Below are 12,953 nucleotides of genomic sequence, written 5' to 3' on the forward strand. Positions count from 1 at the left end.
GTCAAAGGCATGTACTGTCTTGGCTCGCTTGGAAACCGGGATCGTGGGTTCAAATCCCACTCAGGGCAGTTTGTATGTGTGAGTTTTTCTGTGTTTGTGTACAACTAGAGGCCTTGCGACGAGCTGATCACCCGCCCAAGGAGTCCTACCGAATGTGTAAGATCTAGGAAAACCGAGTGAACGGAGAAGTTCACGGAGCTAGGCCCACTGGGGCTGTAGTGCCAAGGGGGAAAAGAAATATCGTTCAGTTGTAAATTTTGTTTGCTGATTTCGAAAATGTGAAATCTTTCCTTAAGTATCCAGTGTTTTGCCTTTCTTGCCGATATATAGAATTTTATATTCATGTGTGGTGTCCAATATACGGTATGTTAAGCAAATTTGGAGTTTTGTCCGTTATTTTTATGTCTCTTATGCGTTCCTGAATATGACCTTAAAGGTACGTCCGGCTTGTCCTACTTATTTCAACGGACAGTCAGCACATTTTAGTTGGTAAACTCCGCTAAGGTTTACTTATCATTTTTGTTTTCATTTATTTTTAAAAGATGTTTAATTTTGTTTTTTGCCCTATATGAGATACCAACTTCAGTATTCTTAAATAATTTGGTAATAGCTCTGATTTCATGGCCAAAAAATGTAAAAGTGGTCAATTTCTTTTTTTTTTTTTTGCGTGGTATTTTTTACGGAAGGTTTTTATATTTCTTGTATGGTGTTTAGTGGGTAAGTAAAAAAGTAAAGCTATCCCTGTACCAGGCCGTGAAGGCCCATAGTGTTGTGAGACGTTGAGGGTCCCACATTATCTAGACAATCGGCTCACAGATGGCGGTAAGGTTGTCAGCCTTACGCGCCGGCCGCGCTCTACTCCCCAGGAAAATTATTTAATTAATTCCTAGCACTCATTTCTGTTAGAGGCTGAGTAAACCCCAGGGCCATAGTGCGGCTGGAAGGATTAGGGAAACTGAAAAAATCCAATGACCTCATCGGGACTTGAACCCGCGACCTTCCGGCTTGTAGCATATTATTTTGTATAGTTCTAACAGAGTTCTCTTCAATGTTTTTGTTGTTATGCGAAAGGGGTATTGATTCAATCGATTAATGAGGAAGTTTGTAGCAGCTTTTTTATGTTCGTATGGGTGACATGAATAGTTGTGAATAATTAGATCAGTAGCTGTAGGTTCTCTGTAGATTTCGAGTTGTAGATTGTTTGCGAAATATTTCGCCGACTGCAGATACTTTATAATATATGTGACCGACTTCGTCCAATCTGTCTATGAATTAAAGAAACTCCGTGTCCTGTAGTCTGCAAGCGAACTATACCGACCGAGCGACCGCCGCTTGTCGGCTAAGTTAGTGTCAACTTCTGCGGATAGAGGGTGTCACGTGGTCAGCGCAATGGTTCCACACGGCCGTTAATCTCGGTTGTCTAGAACGGAGTCTAAGGATACAAACGCTTTTTAAATAATTTTTAACTGTGACTTAAATGAACGATTGATCTCTGTTTTAAAAGGACCCACAGATGTAGGATGTACACACAGACGTGGACTCTCTCATCTCGGACACGAGCAAACCTGTGTGACCAATATAGACCACGCTCACTTTCCACAGGCGTCGCGGCGACATTTCAGCATGTGAAAACGAACTGCTCGCGTGCCCGACGCTAGTTGTGGTTCCTGACGAGGCGTCGCGTGCTTTGAACACCGCTATTGAGTTATTTCCAGCCAAGTAACAGGTCTTAATACATTCAGCAGTAAGTTTCAATTATTGTTGTAGAGAGGCGCCGTGAGAAAGTACTTGATTTATGAGAAGAAACACTCATGCAGCTGCAAGTGATTATAATCGTACGTATAACTGTGCAGGTTTTAATGTCACGTTCTTAGACGGGAGACGGAAAATTACCTGGTGCATTTAATTTGCCAACATTCAGCCATTTTGTAACATCTGGACGGATGTTTATGAAAAGTCGAGAGTTCTAGGGGACTATCTAGTAATTTCAATTTTCGTTTTAAGTGGGCACGTTTTACTAGAAAGTTTATCGGAGACAATTTTTTTTTCGAATAAATGTTATAGATACGGTCAGACAAATTCTTCATTGTTCTTTATGCTTTCGAGGTACTGTAAACCCTCAGCGGCCTCCGTAGTCTAGGGGTAACGTTCCCACCTCATAACTCAAGGTACGCGGGTTCAAACCCGGCGGAGGTCGTGGAATTTTTAAGGGCGGAAAAATTCAGGGAACAAGAGAGGTGGCCGACCTCGCTGGCAGGACGGGGCTGATAGCGAGCACCAGTACTGGAAGGGCATGGCGACTGGTAGAATATCAAAGGGGAACGCACAATAGACTACTAATCGCGGTGCATGGGGAAACACACCCCCTCCAATAATAATAATAATACTGTGAACCCTCGCTAATCCGGTTACAGTTAATCCAGATGTCGGATAATCCGGATAGAAATATGAAAAATTCTGTTCACAGTTGAGTGCATATTTTAATAGACACATGGCATTTAGGAAGGCAGATGAGTCACTTGTCTGTTCAGACAAAACTTGACAGTTTCTTCACACCTGCATTACGTTCAAAAACAAGTACAGCTTCTGAGTCTTCTACCGACGAATAACAGCAATATCTTTTTATAGCTTTTAAATAAAGGCTCTACAGTGATTTTCATTATTGATTTTCATAAGAATTACTTATATTATTAAAGTTTCCATTTATTTTTGTTCTAAGTTCTTTTGTCTTAGTGCTTGTTTTACTTCACTAATCCGGATTATCGATTAATCCGAACGATCCCCTCTCAGTTACTCCGGATTAGCGAGGGTTTACTGTAATTAGACAGAAGTTAAGTGACGAGTCTGTTGGATTTGATGTTTTCATGGCGGGACTATGAACAGTGATGTCTTGTGATATATTGCGACATGTCTTCTCGCAGACCATAACCGACGATGTGTGGGAGCGTCCTGTCCCCATCTCTAGTGTCAAAGAAATAGGGGAACGTGGGAAAATGTGGCCCTGATCCTAGCCCAATTTCCCCTTTCAGGACTATCTTATTCCACTTTCGGCCCACTCCGCTATCGTGAAGATAGGGGCGACATGTTCCAACGAAACAGTAATCGATTTTCAACGCACTACGCGTCGTTATATCCCGTAAGGTAAAACTCTTCACAACAACTGCTCTGAAACAGTAAAATCCTGTATCGTGTAAGACTCATGTACAACTTACGGCTGTCTTCTAAAGTACTTAAGTGCTGTGCACTGTGGAGAAAGGTTTGCACCAAAGCAGGAGAAAGTGCAAAGAACTGCAGAATCTTGCAAGTCAGAAGCTTCGTAATTTGTAAGGTAACAGGCCGTGGAGGCCCATAGGGTTGTGAGACGTCGAGGCTCCCACATTTTCTAGATATTCTGCTCACAGATGGCGGTGAGGTTGTCAGCCTTACGCGTCGGTTGCCCTTAACCCCAAGGAAGATTCCTTGTACTCACATCTGTTAGAGGCTGAGCCGACCCCTGGGCCATAGTGCTGTTGGAAGGATTAGGTCAATTGAAAATTCAAGAAACATCATCGGGAATTGAACCCGAGACCTTCCGGCTTGTAGCAGAGTGTCTCAAGTAACTACGACCAACCCCCAAGGAGGAGGACCGCCCGTTGTCGGCTGTCCGCGATCTCGGTCAGGTTAGGGACCAGTGAAGAGCTTTTGTGAACACGATAATCAACATTCGGGTTCCATAAAATGTTGGGAAGTTCTTGAGCAGCTGCACAACTGGAGACTTCTCAAGAAATAGTTAAAAAGACTTCCAGCGAGGGCCTAAGAACCCTTTGTATGCAGTTCGTATTCTTCCCAAGCGGAACGAACCCTTCTCCTTTTCTCATTTAGTGCCCCAGTTCAAGCACATCTCGCGCCAAGCAATTTATTGATCATTTGTAGCCCTCTGCGCTAATTCCCACCCTTCTAGCATGGGACGCAAGGTCAGCATTTCCTGGGAATGGTGCGGTTCTGTCATATATCTGTCAACCCAGAAAAATTCTTTAAAAAGTTGAATTCTTTGCTGGTGTGTCTGTTGTTTGGCGAAGTGTCGAAAAGATTTCTTGCCGCTGTGTCCTGTACCCCCGCAGAAACTGTATTGGTTTATGGCTCCTGCAAGCCTCTGCCTTCCACATTGATTTAACGTCTCTCTTCACCCCCTCCCCCGACCAGCGGAGCGGTAAGGAGTTGTGGGATTTTGGAATTTAGTTTCAGTGATATTGAGAATTATGTCTTACGGGATGTGACGCTGTGTAGTCTTGTAGAAGAGGTATTCTGACTTGTAACGCCGTGTCGGTCAGAATACGACGTTTCGGAGGGACATATCGCCTCCGTCTTCAGGGTGAAGCAATAAGCGAAGAAAGAAACGATATTAATATGCAGGCGGCAAACAGAGTTCCCACCACTGTGACAACCAAAATTTCCGTATCTTCTTCTTCTTCTTCTTCTATGGCGCAACACCCCGATGTCGGGCCTTGGCCTCCCTTATCAAGCCCCCCCATTCCTCTCTATCCTGCGCTGCTCTCTTCCAGTTCCCTACACCCATTAACTTCTTTGCATCTTGTAAGATTTGAGGCTTTCACGGCGGTGACTATGAAGAAAGCAGTCTTCTGGGATTTGGCACCGTGTATATGTGGTGTTAACCGACGTTTCGGAGGAACGTATCGCCTCCATCTTCAGGGTAGAAGAAAAAATATATAAGAATCTGCAAGCAAAGAGACCGTGAGAACCGGTAAAATTGCTTGCAGATTCTTATATAATTTTTTTCTTCTACCCTGAAGACGGAGGCGATACGTTCCTCCGAAACGTCGGTTAACACCACATATACACGGTGCCAAATCCCAAAAGACTGCTTTCTTCTTTGCATCTTCTTCCACCGCATCAATCCATCTAGTTCTTGGTTTCCCAGCACGTCTCCTACCACCTATTGTACTGTATAATATTTTCTTTGGGATATGCTCCTTATCAAAAAATTCCGTGTAGTCTGGTATATGTTTGCTGAAGCTTTGGGAACCCAAGCTAATCCATCTTCAGGGTATGAGCTGATTCGCTATTTTCCGCAATAATGTAACACTTCGGCTCCCGGACAAGAAGACCTGATTTCGATTTAAGCGTTAGGCCGATAGTTCAGTTTTCAGTCTGCCCGTGGGATTCCCCACCCCCTGTGATCAATGGGTCTACCTGTGACAGTCACACAGCTTACTACTGTGCGCCCCTGCGCAGCTCGCGGTGGGTCATGGGAACAGCCAGGCCGTGTATGCCTCTAGGAGACTCATCGCGCGGGGCAGGAAATTTCACTTTCAAATATCTTATGAGGTGGTGGTCATTTAGTGAAAGGCGTTGATGGAAGAGCTTGTATGCTGTGTCTGGTACATTTCTGAGGGTACGTCATCGTGAAACAGTGACGTAATTGTTGCGCCATCATTACATAGCTACCAACTTATACAGGGTGATTCTATTTATTGTCGGGGTTTCCGTGTTCTAGAAACGGAGACCCCGACAATAATTTAGAATCGCTCTGTATTTTTAACTTATGACAGGAGCCAACATCTCTCTACACGGGACTTTTCTGCGGTAAAGTTGCACACTCAAAATATGATGTACTCTCACAGACGTTTTGTGTCTCTGATGGTTAACTGTATTTTACGCGGTATAGTATATGTTTTGTGGGTAAGTTATAAATAGAATTTATGCATTTATGGAATGTAATAGATCCGCATAAGTGGTTCTTAACCGATGGGTCACGACCGCCACATCAGGGAGCCTTACAAACGTCCACGGAAATGCCATTTGAGACGGTCCATAGATTCTTTCGACCAAAGGGAGCCGCGGGCAGTTGCGTGGGGGGCACACGGATCGTATAGGACACATAAATGTACATTAATCTCGGTAGTAGTTTTAGGTAATTGGTCAGTTTCACGTTCAAGTTGTCTTTATCCTCTCCTCAATAGCTTACGGTTGGTTCGCTTTGGATAGGAGGCAGGGCGAGGCCCAAAGCCCGTCTGGGCACTGTGATGATCCCTCCGGATCATGGCCTACCACTTTACTGACTTGTCCTTGATTTGGGAAAAAAATGCAGGCAAAGTACATTTAAAATCTGCAGGTTCTGACCCCGTGACCCTGAACTCTGTACTGCCAGTAGAACTGAGAGCCAGGAATTTGGATTCTTTTCTCGTCAGCTGCTAAAGCTTTCTCTATTTTTCATAGAATCCCGACCGGCTCTGGGGCCCACCTGTTATCAGATGGGTACTGAGGGTTCACTTGCCGAAGGTAAAACGGCCGGAGTGTGATCCTGACCAGTCGCCTCCGTCTAGTGCCGAGGTTAAAAATACACTAGCCATACGTGGTATTTAATTAAGCATAGGGATATCTAACCAGTAGATCCAGACCCTCCCTCGTGGGGTGAGCAGGTCACAGCAAACAAGCGGGGTGACTTGGTTAACGTTCCCGCCCTAATCGGGCAACATTTGTGTCTGGTCCCGTCGGCTCAAGGCAGCGGGAGACGTGAGGGTAAGGAACCACTTGGGAGACCTAGACGTAGATGGAACAAGAAGATTGGACTCCTCAAATCAGGAACACTTGGGACCAGAGAATTTTTCCAACCGCTACTGGTCGGTAATGTAGAGTAACTGGTTGAGGCACTATGCTACAAGTCGGAAGGTCGCGGGTTCAATTCCCGATGAGGGTATTGGATTTTTCAATTGACCCAGTCTTTCCAGCAGCACTATGACCCTGGCGTTGACACAGCTTCTAATAGAAATGAGTACCAGGAATCTACCTGGAGGTAAACGGTGACCAAAGCTTAAGGCTGACAACCTCACTGCCATCTGTGAGCCGATTGTCAGGAAAATGTGGGAGTTTCGACGTCTCACAATCCTATGGGTCTCCACGGTCTGTTACAGGGCGTTACCTTTTTATACTTTTTTTACTATTGGTCAGTATGTGACGGTGCCAGAACCCCCAAATAACCCACGTTTAGGAAAAATACAAAATGAGGTACAACACAGCGGGCTGAATGCACCAGACGACGGTGTCGGGAAATGACTGCCTGGCAAAACCAAATTTGATAGGTCAGATCTGTGATGTTATTAAAGTGGATCTTAAAGAAACAGAATGAGGATTTGGGCTGTACTCGTTTGACTCGGCTTCCGTCCCCTACAGCACTTTTATGAACACTGTAATGAACATTCGGGTTCCGTAGAAGAGGAATTGCTTGATCAGTGGAGCAACTTTCGGCTTCTCAAGAACAATCTGCTACTTGATGTCAGCATGATACACGTTGATTCAGCATTGTTGACAGATTGAAATTGGCACCGACAGCACTAACCAAAATAGGAACATTTTCCTGTACTTGCGACATGCGAGCCCGGCGAGAATCTTTCCGCCGTGATGAAGCGGCAGCCTCTTCGTCACTGCTGTGTTGCGTGAAGTATAAACATTGACTTGCAGGTGCAGTATTGCCCACAGACCGTCTCGTGCAGAACCATCCGCGCTGATTGCCGGGCGCGCGTGCTCCGTATCTTGCGACGCGAACCGTATCTGCACTACATAGCATTGGATGGTAGGACGACTGATAAATTCGAAGACAAAAATAAAGTTTCACCTGTACTTAATTAATTAAGCGCTTTCCATAAAGAGATATGGGGGAGTGGAATTATAGCTCCACCATTCTTGACCTAGACCTTCACTCCCCTGCCGCTTTACTCCTGTGGGAAAGGAACCAGTTACCCATTGGATAGGAGGCTAGGTGGGTCCCAGTGCCGGTCTGGACATTGTGGAGAAGAGAAAAATCTTTCCACTTGTGGGAATCGAACCCAGGTCTTCCAGCCCATATCCCGTCGCTATACCGACTGAGCTATCCTGACTCCGATGAATTTGGAAGAATTTGAAAGTCGTCTCTGTCGAGATTCGAACCAAACATCTCTGGAATATGTGTCTAGAGCTTTACGGCGACGCCAGTCTCTATGATCTGTGTGTGTGTGTGTGTGTGTGCGCGTGTCACGAATAGGACGTAGCCAGCACAGAAACATTGCGCTGTTAATGCAGTCTCGCCCTCCACTGCAGGCAGATAAGAACCGAAGGACACGAAGTTTTGTTGCCAAGCCTTGAAGGAAGGAGTCCACTGGGAAGACGTAAGTGTAGATGGGAGGGTGTAGACTGTGTTCGTCTGGCCAGTGGCGGGCTGTTATGAAGGCCCTAGTGAAATTCCAGGTTCCATAAAACGCTCGTGATTTCCAGAATACGTGAGAAACTACTAGCTTCACAAGGACTCAGGTCCATGCAGTTTATTTCTGTCCAAGCGATACCATGCATGGGCCTGCTTTTTTCTTTAATTTCGGTTACGTGTAGTAGTGGCCGCGCCATAGCTCAAGCGGTTAGTCGCGGGCTTCCCACCGCGGCGGCCCGGGTTCGATCCCGGGTCTGGTCAAGTGGGATTTGTGGTAGACAAAGTGGTGCTGGGGCGGGTTTTCTCCGAGTACGTCGGTTTCCCCTGCCAGTCTTCGAACCCGGGTCTGGTCAAGTGGGATTTGTGGTAGACAGAGTGGTGCTGGGGCGGGTTTTCTCCGAGTACGTCGGTTTCCCCTGGCAGGCTACAATAGGCCAATAAGTGGCCGCCGTGCCGAGTGGACCCAGTTGGACTCAACCCCCCCCCCAAGCGAATTAAAAAAGAAATTACGTGTAGTAGTAATACGCAACTCCTGTCCCCATTCAAGCTTAATTTCCTTCTGTTCATACAAACAAATTTGTAAGCGCGAGATCTGTCATTCTCATCGCACAGTTTTGGTTTTCCATAAAAACAAATTGTCGAGTGTTAAGACGCTGAATGAAAGAAATTATATAGTAAGTCATGAAATAGCGAAGTCTTTCTTTTTTTTCAATATGTCATGTCTCTTCTCTGAGTATTGATAATATTTTTATGTGGATGTGTGCAATGTGATGTACAATATAAAGAAGATTGCTTTCCATTGACTGTTTGTTCCAGTTATCCGTGGGAGATGGCGTTAAACGTCGGCCTCGACGCATCATTCGGTAACATGTAGAGCTGTAAAAGAATGAGGGAGAAGTTAATATTACGAAATCTTGTACTGTCTCAACAGATGTTGAAATTTCGTGATCAGTTTTCAACGGTTCTTACACTAGAGATTCTGTAAGCCATACTTTTTCGTTTCTTGCTCTTAACATGACGCAGTATAATGAAATCGAAGTGTACTGTGTAGCAGTAGTGTGGCGTGTTCTTTCGGTGTGACACACGCATTCACGTCCAAACACAACTCCCTCCTTTTAAAATGAAATGGAAGGCAGCCACCAGATCCGCTTCCGCCTTGTCGCGTGCCGCATGCGGGGGGTGGGCTGCACCTGTCTGAGCAGCCCTATCCCCCCGTCTCATTAAACTCTACAAGCTTCTGATGGCAATGCGGCTACTGAGTGAGGGTAAATAAAGGTAAAGCTATCGCTATAACATGTCGTGAAGGCCCATAAAGTTGTGAGACATCGACACTCCCACATTTTCTAGACAGTCGACTCACAGATGGCGGTGAGTTTGTCAGCCTTACGCACCGGCCACCCTTTAACCCCAGGAAGATTCCTGATACTCATTTCTGTCAGAGGCTGAGACGACCTCAGTGCCACAGTGTGGCTAGAAGGATTACATCAATTTAAAAATCCAGTGACTTCATCGGGAATCGAACCCTCGACCTTCTGGATTGTAGCATAGTGACTCAACCAACTACACTATCACGTGCCCCCAATCAGTGCAGTTAAATACATCAAAAAGAAAACCAATCCAAATAATTGAATTACACAGAAAACTCGTACTAGACTACACGACGTCACATCACAAAAGATAGTGCTCGTAATTGTAATTGTTATTTGCTTTGCAGTGTTGCGGCAGACCTGAGGAGGGGCGGGGCGGAGGTGGGTCCTGGAGAGATGACAGTGGGCCATGGAGAAGTATGAAAACATTTCCGTCGTAGGGGAAGGCTCCTACGGCCTGGTCATGAAGTGCAGACACCGGGAGACAGGCCAGTTGGTGGCCATCAAGAAGTTCATAGAGACGGAGGAAGATCAGAACGTCCGCAAGATGGCGCTCCGCGAGATTCGCATGCTCAAGGTGAGAAAGAGCGCGGGGTTTTGGTGGAGTGCTGCATGACTAGCCCACTTTCTGCTTTTCAGTGGAATCTTGTCATATCAGCTGGCCTTTGTAAAAGCAGAACATAATTTAGTGGAGCCTAGGCGAGGGAAGGTACTCGTAGGCATTAATGTGACATACAAACAAGGCCAGTGCTTTTGTCTTCTCGACAACGTCCAGATAGGCTTTGAGGTCCACCCAGCATTCTGTTCAGTGGATACTGGGAGCCATTTCCCCTGGGGTTAAAGAGTGGAAACGTGAAACCGACCACTCACTGCAGAGGTTAAGAATGTGTCGGGCTGAGCAAGTTGGCTGAAGCGATAACGCTACTGATTTGTATTCGGAATGTTCCCGGTTCGAATCTCGGCTGGCACAGACTACTGTGAAGGTTTTCATGGTTTTCCTCAGCCCCTCCAGGCAAATGGTGGGACATCATCTATAATTAGGTCATGTCTGTTTCGTTCCACATTTTTCCAGTTCATAATTCACTTACCATCATCCCATTCACTCTGAGATTACTGACAGTGCTGTTAAAATAGTATGAATCAATAAGAATACATGGGGCAATATGTCCACTCCCCCATACACCATAGAATCGTGTTTAATTAAGTACAGGAAAGTTTTGCTCCTCTGAAGGTTAAGAAACAAATCAAAGGCTTTGAAGTGTACGTTTTTCTGGTTTGTGTTACCACGTAGTTTGGAAAAAGTCTGACACTTCAGAGGAATATGGTTGAAGGCTGAGCTAAGCAGAACTCCGCTTGTCTCCTGCTTCTTGCTTAGTCTACTCTGCGGTTTTGAATGTGGGGGCGGAATGTTCCTACAAAATATCAGACTCTGTCCAAACTACACGGCATTACAACCCTGAAGGCTGTACTCTTCATGGTTGCCACTGTAAGAGACACAAACACAGACTGATGGTACGTGAAGATGGATCTCATGGAGTGCTTAGTTAAGTGACTCTTTTGTGTACATAACAGAAACTGCGGCACGAGAACTTGGTGAACATGATTGAGGTGTTCCGACGCAAACGCCGTTTCTACCTTGTGTTCGAGTACATGGATCACACAATTCTGGATGAACTTGAGGACAACACCAGGGGTCTGGGTGAAGAAACTTCACGCAAATACATCTTCCAAGTTCTCAGGGGTATCGACTTCTGTCATGCCAACAATGTAAGTTGTGAGAACCATAGAAACTTGAACTGACACCTTCCCTGTGTCTGACTATTCATTGTTGGGCGTCAGCATGCTTGAGGGTCTGCACTCAATGACTTCATGGAGCAGAGCCCTTCTTGAGAAACCGGTAGTCACTCAGCTGCTCAAGAAGGGGAGGCTTGAGGTTCTTGTGGCAGTGACCAAGAAAATTCTGTTTTTGGCATGTGACACTGCCTAACCTGGTAGAAGGCCGCGCCATAGCTCAGGCGGTTAGTCGCTAGCTTCCCACCGTGGCAGCCCGGGTTCGATCCTGGGTCTGGTCAAGTGGGATTTGTGGTGGACAAAGTGGCGCTGGGGCGGGTTTTCTCCGAGTACTTCGGTTTCCCCTGCCAATCTTCATTCCACCAATTGCTCCACAATCACCCTCACCTATCATCTGGGGCTGGTACAATAGGCCAGAAGTGGCCGCAGTACAAGGGACTTAGTCCCACCCCACTAGCAATAAAAAAACCTGGTAGAAGATGATGAATATTTTTGAGGAACCTTTTGTTTCGGCCGCGCCATAGCTCAAGCGGTTAGTCGTTGGCTTCCTACCGCGGCGGCCCAGGTTCGATCCCGAGTCCGGTCAAGTGGGATTTGTGGTGGACAAAGTGGCGCTGGGGCGGGTTTTCTCCGAGTACTTCGGTTTCCCCTGCCAATCTTCATTCCACCAAATTCTCCATCATCATAATCACCTGGAGCAGGCTAAAATAGGCCAATCAGTGGCCGCCGTGCCGAGTAGACCCATTTGGACTCCAACCCCCACTAAGCGAATTAAAATAAAACCTTTTGCTTCCATCTTTGGGTCAACTCTTCTACCCTGAAGACAGCAGCAGCTTCCTTCAAAATGTAGATAATGTTCTACTGACTACATGGCGTCACATTCCAAAGGATAGCAAATGAGATTTCCCACTTTTTAGGTAACCCAAAAACTCTTTACTGTGCTCAAAAGACCTTATCTTATGCCAAATGAATCCATTTCACACCCTCACATCCTACTTCTTTAAGACTGATTTTAATAGTACCCCTCATTTATATCTAAGTCTTTTAAGTGGTGTCATCCCTTCAAGCTCTCTGACCAAAATTTTGTATGCATTTCTGATCTCCCATGAATGCTACAAGGCCTTCCCATCTCAATGTCCTTCATTTGATGACCCTAATAATGTTTTGCTAATAGCAAATTTATATTGTACAGATGGTAATACTGGTTGTCACATTTCCAGATTGTGCACCGTGATGTGAAGCCAGAGAATGTTCTAGTGTCACAGTTGGGTGTCATCAAGTTATGTGACTTTGGTTTTGCCCGTCTGCTTGCAACTCCAGGTGCGACGTACACTGACTATGTGGCCACAAGGTGGTACAGGGCACCAGAGTTGTTGGTGGGGGACACAAAGTATGGAAGGTGAGAGCGCCATTATCCACACACAGGCAGAGAGCATGGTAATTTCCTAGGTGTACAGGAAGTATGCTAAAGACAGACCTAAGTTCCTGTCACTGCTAAGTCTGTGTTTTAGTGGATTTTAGTTTACATTCTTTATTGTTACCTCAATTTATACCACCCCCCCACAACATCTTTTCTTTTAACATTTTTCTCCTTTTAACTCAGGTTTTAACACACACAT

General features: G+C 45.7%; 1 protein-coding gene across 4 annotated transcripts in view; it reads left to right on the top strand.

The window, feature by feature from the left end:
• The window catches only part of LOC111867507 (cyclin-dependent kinase 17), a 27,345-nt gene that overhangs the window by 6,504 nt on the left and 7,888 nt on the right, over positions 1-12,953 (top strand). For 2 of the 4 annotated variants that reach the window (XM_033752707.1, XM_023857451.2), the window contains exons 2-4: positions 9,891-10,120; positions 11,116-11,310; positions 12,555-12,733. In XM_033752707.1, the coding sequence (XP_033608598.1) occupies positions 9,953-10,120; positions 11,116-11,310; positions 12,555-12,733 (542 nt within the window). In that variant the 5' untranslated portion in view covers positions 9,891-9,952. The other 2 variants (XM_033752708.1, XM_033752709.1) reach the window with 2 other exon arrangements.

This window comes from Cryptotermes secundus, unplaced genomic scaffold (genome assembly GCF_002891405.2).
Source record: "Cryptotermes secundus unplaced genomic scaffold, Csec_1.0 scaffold1089, whole genome shotgun sequence".
NCBI lineage: Eukaryota > Metazoa > Arthropoda > Insecta > Blattodea > Kalotermitidae > Cryptotermes > Cryptotermes secundus.